At 37.1% G+C, this 21,518-nt stretch overlaps 1 protein-coding gene across 1 annotated transcript; it reads right to left on the bottom strand.

Annotated features, from left to right (window-relative positions):
* Positions 1-1,821: 1,821 nt before the first annotated feature.
* Positions 1,822-19,795, bottom strand: Smp_194310 (Dab2-interacting protein 2-like; the record flags this gene model as incomplete). The annotated part of the gene is made up of 8 exons (XM_018798762.1): positions 1,822-2,163; positions 4,526-4,651; positions 7,813-7,908; positions 8,823-9,344; positions 12,120-12,264; positions 16,946-17,029; positions 18,984-19,069; positions 19,760-19,795. 8 exons carry the CDS (start codon positions 19,793-19,795, stop codon positions 1,822-1,824), a joined length of 1,437 nt encoding a protein of 478 aa, XP_018653672.1.
* Positions 19,796-21,518: the final 1,723 nt, after the last annotated feature.

Here is a 21,518-nt window from a genome sequence, read left to right as displayed (position 1 = left end):
GGGAAGTCCTACTCACTGCATTCTCGTGGCGGGGGTGTTGTTCACGAAAGTGAGATGATTTTTGCAAATGTCCGGCGCTTTAACCGGGTTGGTGGACACGGATAGTCCACCTAGGGGAGTTGGAAAACCCTGATTCCAAACCAATGGTGCACATGGGTTCCAGTATCCTGAGGGAACGAATGGCGTATGATTTAATTGTTGGTCACCGGCTACCATGGGACTGAATCTCCACGATGCTCCACTGCCTTGTGGATCAGATCTTTAGGTCAAAGGCTCGGGGTGTGGCCCCCTAAGTAAACCACCTGCTTCAGTTTGGGCACCCGGTTAGTATCACAGCCCTCACACAAATAAATGAAATGATGATTCCTGGAAACTACATAAGATAATGAAGTTGATATATTTTTCATCATAGGTGTTAGGGGAGATTGATCAGTTATATGGCTAATACTGTAGTATGCACTATTTATACGGATGAATATAAGTTGTATGTATCAGGTATAGCAAGTAGAATTCTTATTGATTGAAGAGGAAAATCAAGAGAAGAGAAAGGAAAACTGAAAGCAGTCAAAATAATAACACGAATGAATGATGAAGTTTGTAAGTGACAATTCAAGAACAATGTGCGAATACTGCATTTGATTCATTGTTTTCATATTTTATAAAGACACTATATAATTTCTCATAATAAAGCTGATTTCTGTTTCCCATGTCTTCGTTGACTACAATACCACTGAAAACCAGGAAGCGTTAGACAGTTGTTTAGTTCTTGTATGGGACCTTTCAGCAGTATCCATCCACGATTTCCACAAAAAAGCATCAGTCCAACAGAGGATTTTCAGGTCTCGTGACAAGCACTTAACCTTTTAGACGAGTGAGCCGGGATACAAAGGTTTACATATTTGTTCCAATCAATTAATGATAATCCTCAACCATCTTCTAATGCTATTAGTCGTCATACATGACACGGTTGGTGCCATGTTTGAAGAAATTACGAGATCATCCAAAATAAAGACGTTTACCAAGTGGCTTCTGGGGATCTAGCATCCTGGACTATATTGTTCGCAGATCCCCAATAGAACGCCCGGGAATTACCTCTTGAAATCAGTAACTAGTGATAGTATGGAGGTTGGTCTACATTACGGACTGACCTTAGTTGAACAACCATTAAAAATTCTAATTCTAAAACTAGACTATTTTTCGGGTTTTTAAGTTCCATACAGTTGTCGAAGAAGACAGGTGAGATCAAACATGCCAACTCCATTCGATCAAACATGACTCAATATTTATGACCACACAAAAAAACATTTACACATATTTGATGAATAGGGTAAGGAATACACACACTAAGTTGAGATGTTACGTAGTGATTGGAGATGGTCAACAGGAAACTCTAAAGGTCGAATGACCGAGGATGCGAATCTGTCAGAAAGTACTGGGGTGATGTGTGCTACTGATGTTAACAGACATAAGTAGTATGTATCACCAATCGAAAGTGGAATACCTGGAGGCAGAAGGTTAAGAAAATAGAAAACAAGCGGACGAGAAAAGAGAGTGATTGGTATGGAAACGAAGAAACAACAAAGTCTGAGACAATTGATGAATATTTTGCGAACGAAGCATTACTGTATGGTTCTTAGGTTTTGCCGAGATATTCTGTAATGTTAATTTTGTCCCCACTTGTGTCCTCGTTCACTACACCAGTACCCTGAATATTGAGAGTGCGTCCTAAGGAGACAATTACCAACAATAGCGCAAAACACCCAAGCCAAGCAGGGTTTCTTGTCGATTAACTATAATCACCTACTTGGCTAACAAGACTGTCTAAAATTCTGTGATCAAATTTAAACCAAAACATGAAAATTTACTTTTGTCAACAGATGCCTGAGATTCTCTTTCACGTATAATATTCAATGCCTGTGATTTTGAGGACGGACTAGATGGCTTCTGTTGCTGTGAATTTTGTTGTAGTAATACATTTTCACATGGTAAATCGATGAGACGTTGAAGTGAAAAACCAACATTCTTTGATTTTATGGAACCATCAGTTAGTTTATTCTTTGAATTTGTTGATTGTTGCGGTGACATTTGAGACAAATCTTGATGATGAGAACGATGTCGAAAACTTTGTAAATCTAATAGTGGATCAGCTAAACTGATAGCATTCTGTAAAATGGAAAAACGTAAAGACAAGATTCACATTTCATCTACAAATTAATATAAAAAGCTTTTTTTGAGTTCATTTACTAGGTTCTTGAGTATGCGGCACTCTAAATCTGAGAGAGCTAATGTTACTACTACTTGGTTACCCAAACCGAAGAAGGCAAATTGAGGTTTGAAACTAAGACAAAGTGGCTGAAAGCTAAACGCCTAAATCACTATAAGGTATCATGTCCGAATCGGTTGCTTCTCGTTTTGATGATACCTTTTAACCTGAAAGCAAGCGTAAATGACAGCTACTGGAAATCCAATTGATTGCCTCAATATTACACGTTTTATTATCAACATATTAATTATGTACATAAGAAAGAATGTAAAATTGATACACTAATAATATGACCGCACAACTGAAGTTGATATAGTGGTCCAGGTGTAGAACTTTCAGCTATTAAGTGTTTTCGAGTTCGAGACCCGCCTCTGTACAAAAGAGGGATTAAGAATGGACTGCTACCAGGGATATATTCATGGAGAACAAAACCACTGTAAGAGGGATATAAAAAATGATTGCAGGAAAGCGATTTTTTTCAGAAATTTTGGACGGTATATAGAACTGAAAACAACAAACGATGAAATTTCCATAGTTTAAGTTATGAACTGATTCTAATTTAAAACCGGGATGCACTGGATGCGTGTTTCGTTCGAGTATGTAACTTTTTGGAGGCGTGCGTTCACGACTACATTTTGAAATATCAGACCGAGAACTTTCAGTCTCGTGAACGAACGCATAACTTCTACACCACAGTAATAGAGACAGAGAGGGCACACTTATTTTTAGAGTTAAGACTCCATCATCATGAATTGTCAAATATTTTTGTAGTGGATAAACAAAAGGGTTTTTGGTTGGTTTAAATGCATGGTAAACACTAAAAATTAATTGTTAAGAGATCATAGTCAATTGGGTGTCTCAGAAATCGAACTTTCAACTGGTTTCCCTATAAACACTTCAGAACTAGACTGGATTATTTGAAATAGTTTGGATTTTCGTGTTACTGATATTTGTGATCAGTTTTGGTTGACTTACAGGTATCTGTGCGAATTGCCTCGATATAGTCATTAAGATACAAGATGATACAGACTACAGGAAATGTGGCTAAAAGTGGAATTCAGGACGCACACTTCGTCTTATTTAGGGCTCGTCAGCTGTACGTACCTGCATCCCAAAGTTGACATTCATTCACTCAGACACTCGAATCGTATAAGATTTGATTAAGACACCTTAGTGTTATTAAATTAGCTACCATTTCAAATTGAATTAAATCTCACATGCTTTGCAAGCGTTAGTGGCTATCTGGACTCAGTGTAGTTTAAAAGGGATAAGTTTCGGTGTCAACATCAACCCCCTGGAGATACAAGTAAATTGAACTGATGAGTCCAAAATATGGCAAAAGTGCGCGTTTTCTCGGTTTACACTGTTATCCACAATTCATATATATTAAATTTTATACAAAAGTGTTAGCAATATGGTATCATACAATCAATAAATATAAACAGAGATAAAGAACAAGGTTTGAAGAATGGAAAATGAAATTGAATCAGTCTAGTAATGCTTTGAAGTTGCACTCGTTTCAGCATAGGATCCTATGAATGTGTTCAGAAAACTTAGTAAGAACCATACTCTTTATCTTTCCTATATACATGCTACCACAAGCACATGTAAGTTGATAGTTGCCATTGGAAGTGATATCAGAGGGGTATTGATCTATTTTTTATGTTTACATATTTATTCGACTTTAGTTCTCATTATGCTGGGTAACTACGTAAACCACTATCAATTTCACTACACTTACACAACCTCTCCTATCTTGATTATGATTACGAATAACTATAACATCACCTGGCTAGCGTTTTTAACCTAAAGGTAAACGGAAAACAGGAAGACTAAAAAACACACTGTGCTCGGAATTGGAAGCACACATTGAAATGCTGAATAGTAACTGGAAAGGATTGCCTAGGACTGAGTTCGATGGTGAATACTGGTGGGCGGCCTATGCTTCTCCACGAGGGGCAACAGACATACGTAAGTAATTACTACCTTTCTACTCTGCGTTACCACAACTTTCTAACAAATAAATACACATCGATTTAACTCATGTGCTATCCTTATCACAAACTGGATTATATTGAACAATGGTTAATAAGTATATTGATGATTGTAATTATATATTGTATACAGTGAATGAGAAGCTATGTAACAGACTGATGAATTTCATTTCCTATTCTGCAAACCATGCTGTTCTTGCTTGTTGTTTCAATTTATCAAAGAATTTGATTGGATAGAATAAATAGAAAAATAATTGAATATACATACGGCTACTTCATTTATAACAGCTTTCCAAGTTGGTAGAGTATCATCTAAAGTGTTACGATAAACTGTTAGACCATTAGTCAAACTAGTTAAACGATCATTTTCTAATGTTTGTTGATGATTAAGACACTGAAAAAGAAATTAATCGTTATAAGATTTAAATTATTACTTCTATATAACCATGGAGAAAAGACAAAGATGAAAAAGAAATTTTTAGTATGGGTTCGTGGAGATAGTTGTGTTTCAATGAAATCATGAGCTGATTAATGTTAAACTACCATTGAAAACCTGGAAGCGGTGGACAGAAGTCTCGTTTGAGCAGTGGACATCTATGATTACGCACGCAACAGTCTAACTCAGGATCTTCGGTATCGCGCGCAAAGGTTTAACATCTAGACCAGAGAGCCGGCACACAACAGTAATAATGTCTAGCCTCAATCACTTGGAATCTTGAAGGGAAGCGGAAAAGAGGATGAATGATGAATGTTAACTGGAAAGGATTGCCCAGGACAGGGTTGAATGGAGAATACTGGTGGGTGGCCTATACTCCTCAACGAGGGGTAGCAGGCATAAGTAAAATAAATTCTCAATCAATCGACGACATTGAGCGACCATCTTTCGTTGTCTTTGGTGGGTGATCGCCTCGCACTTAACACGGATTAGCTCCACTGGCCACATTTTCTTACAAGAACTCCGGAAATCTCTTCTCGAAGCTAATCACTAGTGAGCACATGATAATTGTCAGTAAGGGGTTGTAGAGATTGTTTAATTTATATCGAAATAATGAACTGATTCCTGATTCCACTCTCCCCATTCTTGTTTAACTTTGTCGTTGACATGCTTTTAGAGATATCACTTTCATCATCTCAATCTCCTGGAGTTGAACTTTTACCGGGAGACTCACTTGTTGACTTAGAATACGCCGACGACATAGTTTTATTCGGTGAAGACGCTGACAAAATGCAGTCTTCTGACCACCATAAGCAACAATGCAGGCATGTTCGGGATGCGATTCTCTCCCTCGAAGTACAAAATGTTACTTCAGGATTGGGTTGCATCGACACCTGAAATAATGATAGGGAGTGAAGTAATTGAGCGTGTTGACAGCTTCACTTATCTTGGGAGTCTCATCAGCCCTTGTGGTCTGGTGTGTGACGAAATCTCAGCACGGATACAGAAGGCTCGTTTAGCTTTCGCCAACTTGCGCCATTTATGGCGTAGGTGTGATATCCGTCTAGCAACAAAAAGACGGGTTTACTGTGCAGCAGTTCGTTCCGTCCTAATTTATGGCAGTGAAACATGGCCGATAAGAGTAGAGGATATTCGTAGGCTACTAGTGTTCAATCATAGGTGTCTTCGACGCAGTGCTCGTATATCCTGGGACCACCGGGTAAGTAATGCAGATGTTAGGAAACGGGCACTAGGTAAGGATGGCAAATCGATTGATGAAGTACTGAAACTTCATCAGTTGAGATGGCTGACACATGTGTTACGTATGCCCAACCACCGACTGCCCCGACGTGCAATGTTCCATGGTGTAGGATTAGGTTGGAAGATAGCTAGGGGCGGCCAGACCAAAACGTGGCAAAAATCCATGAAGTCACTAACAATTGGACTGGGCCATGTTGGTAGGTGTAGACTACCTGGTTGGGATTCGCGAGATGATAGCAACCGATGGTTATAGACCTTGGATGACATGGCTCAAAATCATTTGCAATGGCGAAGGTGCATCCACTCTTTGTGTTCTACCAAATTCTAATCTTCTGAATTCCTCATGTCCCTATCCTTTTTCTCTTTCCAAATTTATTTCACCGTATTATACTCCTTCAATAACATCTTCAAACCCTAATCTTTCACATTATTGCTTATACTCTTACTACTTCTGCCAATATGGGATTTGAATCGATAACTTCGTCTCTGTGCTAATGTGATATGGCAACTCGAACTGATGTACGTACGTACGAAGTTCTACGTTGTAACTGACTGACTGACTGAAACTTGACTAATCAATTACAGATTATCTTCTTATTCCCTTATATTATGCAAATCAATGAATTTAAAAGTTTTGGTGATGTGGGAAGATAATCATAATATAGTTGGAGATTGTCAGTACGAACTGAGTTGTTTATCATGTTGAATGATTTGTTGATTTGAGGCTATGTTCCGAATAATCTACCTTGAACTATTCTAGTTTAAAGCATTGTACATTTGATTGTAATTAGGTTTTTTGGTAATGACTGATTTACCGGTTACCTGAACACATGGGATGATAAATATAGCGGTCACTATTTCAGAATGTTAGGTCATACCATGAGATTATCCTGTGGGGAATATAATAACTATGTAAAACTGTAACATAGTTTATGCGAAACTAATATGGCACTATCTCTGAAGGGCGATTCAACCTAGAAGGAAATATTTTTCTTTTCACAACGATGATTGTGAAATCCTCAGAAGTTGCGTTGTATATATATATATATATATATATATATATATACTGGAAGAAAACACATGGGAGTATTAATCGTAGCAATATCACGAACCGAACTTAGACAACTACTAAGATTGAAGATCTTGAGTTTTATTCACAGTTCCGGGGTCGTGGATGAGTGTTGTCATTGAGAATTCCCATGCAAGGACGAAATGGCTGTCCAATATTTACGGGTTTTTAATAGTTGTCTAATTTAGGTTGGTTCGTGATATCAACAGACCACAAGTTTCCACAACTCTATACTGAAAATTATTAATCGGTACAAATAGCAGGGTGTAGTAAAATGAATTGAAAATGAGCTTTATAATTATGAATAAATGCGTTTAATAATTGAAAAAAATTTCAATAACCTAATTTTGTGCACAGAACTCTTCATATAATTGCACTTATGACCCTCCGAGGCCTACGAAGGGTAAATTCCCATATATACTAAATACATGAAAGAACATTGAGTTCAAGGGAGATACTGATGAGGAAATTTTGAAGAATTGTCTAACGAAATCTTTCAGGAAAACTTTACCAGACGCCTAATCATTCGTGTCAAGGACACAATCTCACATTAGACCCTATCAATGTGCATTAATAAGTTCATTTGCTATTATGAAGCAGGTTACATAGGGCGTTCAAAGCGAGGTCTTTCTAAAGGCATTTCCTCATATCGTCCAGTAGATCATTTTAAATGTAAATTAGCTATAAATATGATTGTACAGCATGAGTAAATGATGTAGCCGATAGGTGAATTTTCTCTCCTGAGTTGTCTTAAATATGTGGTATATGAGTTTAAAAGTGTTAAACTTACTTTCAAAATTTTTGAATGCCAATCAATTCTAGCTTCTTCAGCTGACACACATGTTCGATAATAGTGAGTAAGGGTTGTATTATAGGCGTCCCTAAACTAAAAAACAAAAATCAACAAATTCAACATTAATAATATGTTTTTTTTAAGTTGATCAACGTTCGAAGAAATCTGTATACTTCTTAATCAACATGGTGATATTGATCAAAACATTGAGGCAGACAGATTAACAGTAAAACAACTGATGATGACAATGATTATCATTACATCGACAACTGTGAACGAAGATGAACGGTGGTTAGCAGTAGAATTTAGGAAGCGCGTTTCGTCATATTTGGGACTCGTCAGATGGATTTACGTGCATTCTCGAGTTGATGTTCACTCCATAACTCCAAACCAATGCAGTTTGCTTTTAATACCATAGCGTTATCCACTTAGCTACTGAGCTCAGATAGCTTTTAGCTTATGTAATGGCGTGAAATTTAATTCACTTTTGTATTGGTTGTTTGAATCATCGCATCGATAGTTAGGATTGCAATTGATCAGTCTGTCTTTCAGCCAGCCACCACCCATATCTATTTATAATGCTTGTGTCTTTATGGAGAACTTGGAAGCTAAAGTGAAGAATAGTTGTGTACATCAGAGTTGTTCTACTCGGCTCGCTCACCGTAGAGTTGTGTCAGCTAATACGTGCTAATACCTTTTCAACTGAAGTATATTAAGTCATCACACACAAAAGTAATCTCTTCTGAGTTGATCGACTTCAGGTCCATAAGGAAGATCACAGGTCAATAGAATTCAAACAATACTTGCCAACATTAGGCCAGCTTCTACTCAGTTAGAAGAGTCATAAGAAGGAATCAGTTATCAATACTCATGCTATCTACAATGAAGCTGAACTACTGATAAAATTATATTCGATGAAAATATTTAGTAAACAAAAGACCACCAAGAAACATATGGATAAGTATGCATATAAGTTTTCAAAGTATATTGAAAAAAGAACTTCAAACCTTGTCAATTGTTAAAACTTTTCTTTCATTCCTTGAAGATAAGCTGTTATGATGTCGAATAATGTTTGGATTTTTCTTATGGGGTAGAGAAGTATACAAAGTACTGGATCTTGAAGCAAAGCATGGACTTGTAGAATTATCAGTATCTTTAAAAGATAGTACGTTTGATGTTGTTGTGTCACATGCTTCAGTAGTTGTCGTAATTACTTTCGTGTCGATATCAATAGAATTTCGTCTAATCGATGAATAATGATCTGATAATAAACTGTTACTTCTAGAGTCTATAGTTGACAGACTAGATGTATCAAATCGATTCATGCTTAAACTACGCTTTTTCTCTTTATCATTATTTAGCTCATTAGTTTGATTTAATTGTTTTCGTTGATCCTTTGATTGTATGTGATAATTGTACCAAACCCGTTCATAATTACGAAAGCATGTAAATAATTTATGTCTGGCATGAAATTCCATTTCGTACAGAGAGAATAAATTACTTGTTTCTTTGTCAACACATTTTTTCAGCTTTGGAAAAAAAATGAATTAAAAAGAAGTTAAGAAGAAAGAGCAGTAGTGTAGGAATGATGATTAGTATAAGAGATATGTTGAGATAGATCAGTTTTATAGTTTACATCATGGACTGACCTTAGTTATTGAAAATCAGGAAATGTTAGGCAGTTGTTTCGTCCCAGTACGAAACTCCTCATCAGTCCACAGTTACGACCCTATCACCAGAAAATGAACACAGGATCTTTAGTCTGGAATACAAACATATAACCTTTAGAACCCTGAGCCGGTGACTAATGGTATACAACTTTAAATTTAATCAATACACGGTTGTGTAAATATCGTCTAATAATACGCGTCACGTAATTGGTGAAGCAATTGTTGTTAATAACAATCCATTCAAAGTAACCTTTCAGTTAAAACGGAGTAATTTATGTTTTTGTAGACCTGACTTATTTAGCCTGCATTACTGATAAAATGAATTTACTACTTAAATGAATCTCATCTGTTTAAAAAAATCTTTAGCACATTATCAACCCTTAACGTCGTTAATAAGCTGTCAGAACTACGATAGACTGTATCATTGCTATAGTTGAAGAAATTACGAGATCACGTAAATCGGCGAACGGAACGAAGGATAAGGAAAACAACGACAACACAGGGTAAACTAGAGGGAGAAGAACAGGTTCAGATGAGGGAAAAGTATGTTCCGAAAGCAGCCAGAAGCACGAACTAAACAGACACACAACTCAAACGTATATATACAGCATAAAAATAGCGTATTAAAAGAGGCAATGAACCAATATCATTTAAAGTCCTTCCAAGTGGGAAATACAGTCTGAATGTAAAAATGGGCGCTTTTGGCGCGCAAACAAGAAATTCAAATTTCTAAAATAAAATTACAAAAATAAGACGTTTACTAAATGGTTTCTGGAGATCTATAATCCCCGACAATCAACTTTATCTGATGAAAAATTCACAATTAAAATATGTACTCGTAGAAGAGCAATAACTTTACGATAACTGATTAGTTATTAGAAAACTTTTTATCTATAATTAACTATTCAGTAAAGCGGTAACAATTATCAACATGTATGTCAGCTAAACTAATTTTTACCAATACAACATTCAGGAATAGTAGAAGTACTTTTCGTACAAATGTCTTAAGAATGCTGGTCAGTACTTAGAACTATTAAGCGAGTTGTGTTTAAAGAAAACAGACACTAGACATCTCATCAATAGACATAACAAATTCAGATAGTAAGTGTGTACATCTTTGGAACTTACATCACCTAAGGTATTCGAAATGTGTGTTGTTTTCAATAAGCGGTAATATCGACTTAAATAAGTAACAGGCAGAGGTATACTTCATGTGAATTAGTAGGAGTATGTTACAAATATATCAATCAGAGCTTTTACTAATCTTTAATTTTCTTAGTCCCTTTTTGTCATTAAAAATATGCTTTACTGGTGGCCTTTAGTGGGATTTAAATGATCTTGAGAAGGGCAATTTTTAACCAATAAGAATACAAGTGATATTGATGAATAAAATGTGTTACATGAATGTATACTAAGTATAAGAGTTTAAGTGAGGTTTGTGGATTCAGAATTAGGAGAGTTAGGTCAGATCTGAGGTTCATGGTTGAGATTGAAGTTAGGAATCGGGAGTACTTATTAGGATTCGAGTAGATAAATTCTCTGCAGGACCATATCGATAAATACTTATGGAATTAGTTCTTTGAATTGAAAAATCAGGAACATTCATATTAACTGAACAAATTTACAAATGATTTTCTCATCCTTTAGTTTTTTTCATCAAATTTAACCATTTTAGTAGATAAATACTGAAGTATTTTCTTAGCTTTCATTAGGAAACAGGCTATCAGGCACTGGATTTAGCACAAAGATCCAAAATGAGCCATCTTAAACCTTATTGGTTTGTCAGTATAGTACACATTTTACCATTTATTGTTTCGATGTGATATCTTTCAAAACTAACTACAAGACAAAAATACTTCATCTATATGATAAAATATGATAGGAATGTGAATAAATTTTAAGAAGTCTAACGTTTATGATTTGTTAAAAAGCTGGAAAAAAGTACGACTTATCAATAATTTTATATAGTTGAAATCATGTGTCAATTGAAGCTAGACCACCATCGAAAACCTGGAAGAACTGGACGGACGTTTCGTCCCATTGTAGGACTCCTCAGCAGCGCGCATCCACAATCCCGACTCACGAGATTCGAACCGAGGACCTATCAGTCTCGCGCGCGAGCCCTTAAACGATAGACCACTGAGCCTGCCGGTATCCAACGGTGTTAATGTCTAACTCCAACCGATCCACGAAATTGAGCAACCTTTCACCAATGTCTTCAATAAGTTGATATCTCCCAACAGACCTGGTTGAACTCCACTGGTTACTGCTTCTCACTAGAACTCCAGGAAATACCTCATGGAGCCAGTCACCGGTGAGCATATGATCATTATCAGAAGGGGTTTTGTGGAGATTTCAGTGATTGTATATAGTTGAAATCATGAGTTGATTGAAGCTAGACCACCATGTACAAACCTAAAAGCACTGGACGGCCGTTTGGTCCTATTGTGGGACTCCTCAGCAGTGCGCACCTATGATCCCGTCCCGCGAGATTCCAACTCAGGTTTTCCATGGTGGTCTAGCTTTAATTGATTTCAACGATATAAAATTACTAAAATCTCTACAAAACCCCCTTCTGATAATTATCAATTATTATAGGAATATAGAAGAAAGTCAAATAAAATCAATACTTACTGACTTTTTGTCCCTTTTAAATGTTTCAATTAAATTGTTTAATGGTTTAATTAAATCATTCAATAAATTTTGAACAATTTTTTCATGTAGTTTTGATTCCATTTCTAAAGCTTTAGCTATCCTTAGCCAAGCTGTATGTACTGTGCTATAGGAAATAAAGAATAATTATGAGAAATATACAATAGACTATTTGTTTTATAGATGTACATTTTAAAGATGAAGTTTGTAAGTTTAAAAGAAAAGACAACTAAGTATGTGTTATGTGAATACGTTTTAACAGAAAAATCTGAGAGTTCAATTTAAAAACTGATGCTACTAAACCGAAGACCGTCAAATGTACTAGTACGGTCGAGAGTGAAGATAGTCCGCCTTCCCACTTGAAATGCTCTCACATGGTCACGCGTGTACAGCCACTGTAAGGGAAGCCCTACTTACTGTCTTCTCATGGCAGGTGTTGTTTGCGAAATTGAGAGGATGAAAAGCGAATGTCCGACGCTCTAACCGGATTGGTGGATATGGAGGACACACCTAGGAGAGTTGGAAAACCTTGATTCCAAACTAATGGTGAACAAAGGATGTGAGATCCTGAAAGAACAAATGGCGTATGAACCAACCGTTGGTCACCGGCTACCACAGGACTGCATCTCTTACCGTCGCTCCACTGCTTTGTGGATTAGACCTCTAGGCCAAAGACTTGGGTAGCGGGAAACCACTAGCTTCGGTTTGGCCGACCGGACTGCATCACATCCCTTACACAAATCGAACCATTTGCGTAGCGCATTTATATTTGGTGCCTCCTTGTACCAATGTTTATGTGGTTAAATAAATAAATAAAAACGAAACAGATACTATTTAGGAGAAATGAAACATGAAGCAAAGTCAAATCTGATGAATATCGAAAGAAAAAATATCAAGTTGTTGAAGAGAAACCAAGTTTATACGCTTTTGTTCAGTTAAAATGTGTTAATTCTTCTATGATAACTTATTACTGATTCATATTTCCGCTGTTATTAGGCTGGCGATTGTTAATGATGGTTGATGGTGATACGGTCTACTTATATTGATCGTCGGGCCGATTTTGGGGGGTCACCATGTCCAATGATGCATCTCACTGTGGTTAGCACTAGGGCCTGCTAAAAGTAAACGGTCATCTGAGCATAGCTTCAGTAGATGAGGGCCATTATTTGTCTGTTGGCTTGAGAAGCCGAGACCCTTTTGGGTATCTTTCAGTTTGATTTAGCCTGCCAACTTCGAGATTAAAATTCTGTGCTATGATTACTATGTCTGAGTGTTCTACTTCTAAAACGAGGCCACTAAGCTATCTGTAAAACTCAATCATTTTTCTATCAGAACTGGAGTCAATAAGAGTACAGCCAGAAATTGTGAACAAGTAACAGTATGCTTCTCTATCCTTCCGGGTTCTCATTTCACAATTAAATTTAAGACAGCAGAAGCGAGGTCATACATACATGGAGACGTAGTATAGACCAATCGCACAACACATCTGAATACTAGCTAATGTAGCCTGATGTTCTGCTTGGCATAGGTTAGAATATTAGAAGATCCAACATGTAGTTTAGAGTTAGATTTCAGGAGAGTAGGGACAACGGTTGGTCGGCATTTTTAAAAATCATAAGAAAAGGGCTGATAGTATGGAAAAAAGAAATATTACGTAGTCAAGCAAGGATTTGATTGTGAACAAGGTGACCTCAGTTGTTGTCAGGGGTGTGTGAGTGACTATTACTCACCGGTTACTCCCTTGGTTTTAGGGGGGGATTTCTTTGGGGATCTGAAAAGGGAATTAGATTAGTAATGGTCTTGTCGACAGCGGAACCCAAAGAACAATTACTTAAGACCGATCAGTGGGCAGTTAGTGATACATCACCTTGTGATTTTCAGACTAGTTGTGGAAATTCATGCGGCAGGACGTGGTGTGCTATTTTTGAGGTCAAATTTTTTTTTACCTTTTTCTTCTGTAATGGGAAGGTGGCATTGCTACTAATATTGATATTCTGAGGGAAACATCTAACTACCATCGCAATCCGGAACAGTGGACAGTACGACTTCGTTCTCTTAGGCTTTCTGTTACTGGACTAAGTCTTAACACTCTTTAAACGACTTATCTAACGTGGAAAGCGCTGAAGGGACAACTGTTAAAACCAATATACCTCGACTGGATAATCACGATAAGCAAGCCTGACCACTATGTCAAGCTGGCAGCTACGGTTAGAAATTTTAAAACTACGACAAAACAGCTATCCAACACTATCTGACTTTTAATAGGTTTTTTAAAACGATTCCAGTTTGTTGGAAATATGTATTCCCCAAATACAACATATAATGAAGTAAATTAGTCTTGATTTCGGATATCGATTTCAGTTTATTTTCATTTGGTCAATTTTCACGCATTTTGTTATACAAATTATTTAAAGTGATTCACATTCGTTAAATCTTAGTGTATTTAATTCGTAATTAGTTATTTGATCTTTAATGCTATTTTCATAATGACTTATGTTCAGTGAAAATTATCCAATTAATGAATTTTAATTATTGTAACTTAAATGTTACGTGCAGTGTCTGACAACCCCGCCTGGAGCCCCTCTTGGGTTACTGTCGGTCATAAGCTCAGGAAAAGAAGGAGGGTTGAGAATGGGGTTAGCGACTCCATCCTGTAGAAAATTAACTCGCTAAAAAAAATGCTAACCAGAAAAAATAACAATTCGAACCATTTAAACTCTTCCCTGGGAGTTGGAAGGTCTTCATTTAGAAGAGTTATGATGTCTCATGATGAAAACCGAGTTCCTTCAGAAGTCACGAGGCTGATGACAACCAGAGCAACCATTAATTTAGATACATGGAACGTTCGTACAATGTGGGAGGCCGGAAGAGTCATTCAAATTGCTGGAGAAATGAAAAGATACAACCTAGAGGTGCATGGGATCAGTGAAACACACTGGACAAGAAAGACTAGCTTAAGGGGACCTGTTGTTATAATTCGGCCATGAAGAAGAAAATGCTCCGCATGCACAAAGCGTTGCACTGATGCTATGCAAACAAGCACAAAAAGCACTTATAGGATGGGAATCTCATGGACCCAGGATTGTCAAAACCTTCAAAACAAAGGAAGAAGGCAATACAATGAACGTCATCCAATGCTATGCGCCTACCAGCAATTACAATGAGGACATTCAATATCAATTCTACGATAGGCTGAGAAATGACCAACAATGAACTTGATCACTCTGATGGGAGACCTGAATGGCAAGGTGGGAATGGACAACACCCAATATGAAGACATCATGGGACGACATGGACTGGGAGGAAGGAACAAAAATGGTGAGAGATTTGCAAACCTATGTGCCTTCAGTAAAATGGTCATAGGCGGTACTATATTCCCACATAAACGCGTTCATTAAACCACATGGACTTCATTGGATCATACTACACAGAACCAAACCGACCATATCTGCACCAATACAAAGTTCAGAAGAACGATGAAGGACGTGAGAGCCAGGAGAGGAGCTGATATAGCCTCAGATCATTCACTTGCTGGTCACCAAGATGAAATTAAAAATTTAAAAGCACTGGACAACGGGGTGGACAACATCACAAAAGTTTAATACGGCTTTTCTTTGGGATACTGACAAACTCAAATTCAAGATAGCCCTCAACAATAAGTTCCAGGCGTTTCACGATCTATTCACTGGAGAGGGAACTACTACGGAGAGTAACTGGAAAGGGATCAAGAAGGTAATCACTTCAACGTGTCAGGAGGTTCTGGGCCACAAAAATCACCACCACAAAGAATGGATCACTGTTGGTACAAAGGATAAGATTGAAGAAAGGAGGAACAAGAAGGCAGCAACCAATATCAGCCGAACAGGAACAGAGAAGGCCAAGGGACGAGCTGAATACACAGAAGTAAACAAGTAAATAGAGAGGAGCATCAGAGCCGACAAACGTAAATATGTGGAATATCTAGCAATGACGGCGGAAAAGGCTGCATGATACAACAAAGAAACGCGCTGGAAAATACCGTAAACCAGAAAGACCAGTGAAAAGCAAGGAAGGCAAAGTAATCACCAACATTGGTGAACAACGAAACAGGTGGGTAGAGCACTTTAAGGAGCTCTTAAATCGATCAGCCCCATTGAGCCCACCCAACATCGAAGCAGTACCTACGGACCTATCAATCAATGTTGGCCCACCAACAATTGAAGAGATTAGCATAGTCATCAGAGAAATGGAGAGCGGTAAAGCAGCGGGACCAGATAACATTCCAGCAGAAGCACTGAAAGCAGACGTAGCAGTAACTGCAAAGATACTTCACATTACTTTGTATCAAATATGTTTTATTTCTGAAGATAGATGGTAGTGATTAAAAGAAATTACTGTACTGTCAAGGATGTGTGAACTTAATCAAAATCAAATATATTTTTTATTGCCTCGTGTACTGGTAACATAAAATAGTAGCGTCTCCAGTTAAATCAAATAATAAATAGATTATTCTTCTTAATAGGTGAACAACATTTTATTTCATGTATATATTTAAACATAAATTATTGGATGTGGTAAAACTGAAGTCTGGCCATCAGCCACTTCTGTTATCTGATGAACTGACCGTAGAAAGAGCAGATAATTCGAAAGTCAAAAGCTTGAATTCAGGCGAGAAACTAAGGTATCCTTGTACAACAAAAAATATTATACAAGAGTGATTATAAGACATAATTCAGCACATAAAACTGATCACTATCTTTTAAATGCTCATAGTTTTAAATGACTGGAGAAAGCAAAATAGTTGTTAATTGTATTTTCGGAAAACTTACCCACCCGTTGTTTTTGCCAGAGCATCACGTAAACGACCACTTAATCTTGATAGAGATCGTGAATAATTCGACTGAAGTTCACATCTATTCTCCAAAAAAATGATAAGGAAGATTGTGCATGAGGATAGCCCGACGGTAACAAATAGTTGTATCATCCGAAAATACCTCTGAATAGTTAAATTACGCAGTGTTTTTCGTCATAGACAAACGACTAGAACGTTTATGTAGGTTACAAACCAGAACTATTTTTACTTTCAATGGTGTTTTCAAACAATCGCCGCAATATTTTGGGACCACTGAGTGTGGAATGAAGGTGTTAGACGTAAAGGACTACGTAAGTATGGCGAATCAATTAATGAAGCTTATGCGTAGGGAGTTTGTGTGTTAGTATAAGACTTGAACATTGCGAGACATAAAAGTGTCCAAACTAAAACGTAGCATCAGTCCATGAAGACAATGACTGTTGGGCAGAGCCGTGTAGGTAGGTGTAGACTACCTGGTTGGGATTTGTGTGATTATCTTAACCAATGGTCAGATACTGAGTGACATGGATCGAAATCAGTCGCAGTGGTGCAGATGTTTTCACTTTTTATTTTCTCTTAGACTCTAAGCTTCTAAATTACCATGTAAATTATTTTTTAATACACGAATTCATAGTTTCCTCTGGAACCAGATCTATGCCTAATCTTTTATATTATGACTAACACGGTTACTACATTTTCTACCTTAGAATCCGACCTGAAAATTTTATACAGTTGTCCTAATGGAGTATGGCAAACTGAATCGATGTACAAACGTGTTGGGTTCTACGTCCTTTATGACTGACTGACTGATTAATGAATATGTGGCATACTTTGAAAAATGTTTGCAAAAAACAAAGGTGATATTCACATACATTAATTTAATAACAATCATAATGAATAATTTATATTTCGATAATGACTTTTCGTATTTAATGGCGACGAAGCAAACAAAACAATGCAGTAGTCTATGACCAGGCTTTAAGTAAGTACTTTTTGAAAAGAATATTAATTAACAACTAACCATTAGAAACCAGTGAGTTTTTGGATGGGTGTTTAAAGTCTACTTAGATAATTGAATAATATTGAATACAGAATAGAATGATATGACTAATTTGCTGAGTTACATTCTACGTTTTCCACTTCATTCTACTTAAATGTATTGCAATATTTATTTACTGTCATTCGAGTTGTCGTTTTATCTCAGGTCTACTCGACTCGATAAACGGTAATTTTGGATTGAAATTGAAAAATTCATCCAGAAGCTAGTCAGTATAAGCGATACAACAATATTTATCTAGGTGGTCTATGGAGATATGGGGAGCTTGAAAGTAATTTTTATATACTTTGACGTGACACAAAGTGTGGATACGAATTTAAACCACTTATATAGACGTCAGAATACCCAAAGGCGGCGTACATAAGGAGAAAGTAATGATTTCGTTCACTGATATGGGAATTGTTCGGCAAGCTACTAGATAGTATAGACAACTGTATGGAAATAGCATGTTTATTATGCAAGTTAGTACGTGAACATGTGCGGATATACGATGGAGAGATATTGAATCAGTGACGACGCTGTTGTGGAAAATTATTCTTTAGAGAGAACTCGGTCGAATAAACCGGCGTTTACGAGTAGTCCATGTCGAGATGAATGTGTCTTGGGATATTCCCAATGTTTAATAAAACGATCACGTAAAAAATGGTGAGACAGAAGGTAGGGTACTGGAGAGATTGATTGCTGAGATCGCAAATCATTACTTAAGGTAGCTAGGAGATTTGTTACGTATTCTCAATCACCCCTACCTTGACAAGCAGTGTTGATTGGATTAATGGTAAGTTGTAAAAACATGCACATTCGTACCACGCTTACAATTATTGTGATTGACTGACGCCAGAATATTTTAAAAGCAAAACTAGTTCAAAAGTAGATTACGCAAGTCAATGAACCAGGGATATATTTCCCTTGAAGATAAGCTTGCAAAACATACACTAAAGTAGAAACATAGAGCACTTACTTCTCTTGAAATACATTCATCACACACTGAGTGAGATAAATTCCTTGTTTATACTCTTCATATTGTTTATCGAATCCACTTCGATTCTTGTGAGTAAAAATGGAAAATGTGTTGAGAAACTCATATAAACACGATAACTTGTTAACTGGCACTGTAGATCATGATATTAATGGTATTAATAACGTGATTAATAAGAGAAACGGATCAGTGTAAGACGCTTCGTTAGTTTTTAATGATAACATAAGGAAAAAATAACAGCTAAGACGATGCAATAAACTAACTTTATTTTATTTTATTGCGTTATCTAACTTTCTTAAATAATCTACACCTCATAGGATTCGACTGTAATTTCGAGATCGAATTTAGTGCTGTTTATGAGTGGGAGTAAATTTGTACAACAAACTACCAGAAACGTGGACAGATTACTACGTTTTACAATTTTACTTTAAAATTGAATTAAGCCTAAACAAATAATAAAGGGGAAATAAAACGGTAAATGCATTGGAAAATACGGGGGACCAAGCAAGCTTTTAATTGTCATATAAGTGTTCAATAGCATATACTAGGATTTATTGAAGGTTTCCATATACGAAAACAGAAATCCTAATATGTATTCAATCTGTTCCTATCCTGAGCCTACCCTGGTTTATTAACTTGTGACCAAGCATGAATCGCTTTAGCGTGGTAGTACGGCCTATGTTCAACATTATGACTTATTAGAATGCAGAAACAAAAGAACACGCGATGTCTTGCAAACTTATGAGAAAATCGCTTACCAGAATGTCACACGGGCGGTTAGTGTTCAGAAACATATGTAACAAATTTCGAACATCCGCGGCCGTAAGGTATTTCTGAAGGTCAAAATAGTTTCAGTTTTTGGAGGAGAGAGAGTTGGAAAAACAATTGTAATTTGGTGTTTGCGACTCCACAAACAATATGAATTTTTCGTTTGTTTCAAGAACCTATAAATAAATGGGTTGATCAGCTGGAAATGCAGAGATAAGAAGTAACTATTGATATGCGGTATTGATAGCAGTGATAATTTACGTGGTATACATAAGACACAGCTGGTCCAGAGGGAGGTGGTAATCCGTAAGTGAGTATGTGTTTGTAAAGTTTCTTCCAAAAGCTGTCCACTTAGAAGGCTGTGGTCACTTTATCTAGGAAAGGATTTCAAATTGGGGTAACGCTTAATCAGAAAAAATGGGAGTGTACCTAGGTGTTCGCCCCTCGATGTGCAATTTCTCAATGGTTGCATCGACGAGGGTGATAGTGACAATCAGTTAGGATACTTGTGTTCAGGTGGTTCGGAGTTTCTAACTATATTGTATATCATTATAAGATTACTTCTAGTTCTCCTGTAGCTCAGCCGAAATAATTCCAGCTGTTGGAACTCGTCCTCGTAATATTTGTATTTTAGTACTTTCAAGCACTTATTTTGCTCGTCCCTATCATCGCACCAAGTTGTCCTTGCATAATGTTAAGCGTAACGTTTCCCTTGGTTGAATATCCTATGTAGTTTGAGCCCACATCCAAGCCCATTGTGGTGACTAGCCTGTAATCTAGCTATGAGGAGACATTTGGAAGTTCATTTTAATGGGAGACGTAAGTTGTTTGTGTCAAATAGAGTAATGTTTGTGATATGATACGTTGAAGAGTTAAGTCTTAAACCTTTGTCTACAACTCATTCTTCTATTGCCGTAAGTTCTTTGTGAAACTCAAGTGAATCCTCTTAGCTTTTTATGGAAATCCAGGCTTTATCGTTGTCTGTGACGTCTAAAGCCCTCGAGCTGATTTTTCTAACATATCGTTGGTAAAAATCAAATACATTGTGGGACTCCTGGTGTTGAGAACCACTATTCACACTGTTTTTTTAGTGCGAAACATCAAAGGATTTTACGAAACTGAGAAATATTAAATGGACCGGTATCTTATGTTCCCATCAGGTCTTCCAGCTTTCTCACGCTTTGAATTGATTTGTCACACACGATCTCACTTTCTTGAACACGCGTTGAGCCTCATGATTTGATTTTATCCATGTATTCCTTCAACTGTTCACTGACCATTATTCCATTATCTTCAAAAATGTTGGGAGTAATGAAACTGGTCTGTAGCTGGCTGGGTATTTCCCGTATCTTCTGTGAAAAATGAAGCGAGTAGCTTGTTTCTTTTCTCCCTGGAGTTGATACGGATCTAGTGTGGGCCTGAAAAGGTGACATACCAGTACGATGATGGCTTCCACGCACTGATTTAGGATTATAGGTCGCATGCTGTCATTTTCCAGTGACGTTCATGAGTGCGGCGACCCAAGTCTCCAGAGTAGGTTGGACGTCTCCCAGACCCTCAGCTGGCACTAGAGATGAGAGGTGTTCTATGGTTATGGTTGGTCTAAGAAATAAACGTTAGAAACCTCTGCATTATTCAGGTAAGAACTTCACCATTTGGCCCTTTTCAGAGTGCAGAAACCTCGATTTGTAGGCTTTCTTCTGGTCAGCAATATGTTGTTATATCCAGGGTTAACCTGCATTTTGTCTG

This window comes from Schistosoma mansoni, chromosome 7 (genome assembly GCF_000237925.1).
Source record: "Schistosoma mansoni strain Puerto Rico chromosome 7, complete genome".
Classification (NCBI taxonomy): Eukaryota; Metazoa; Platyhelminthes; class Trematoda; order Strigeidida; family Schistosomatidae; genus Schistosoma; species Schistosoma mansoni.
This window is presented reverse-complemented; position numbering and strand designations above follow the sequence as displayed.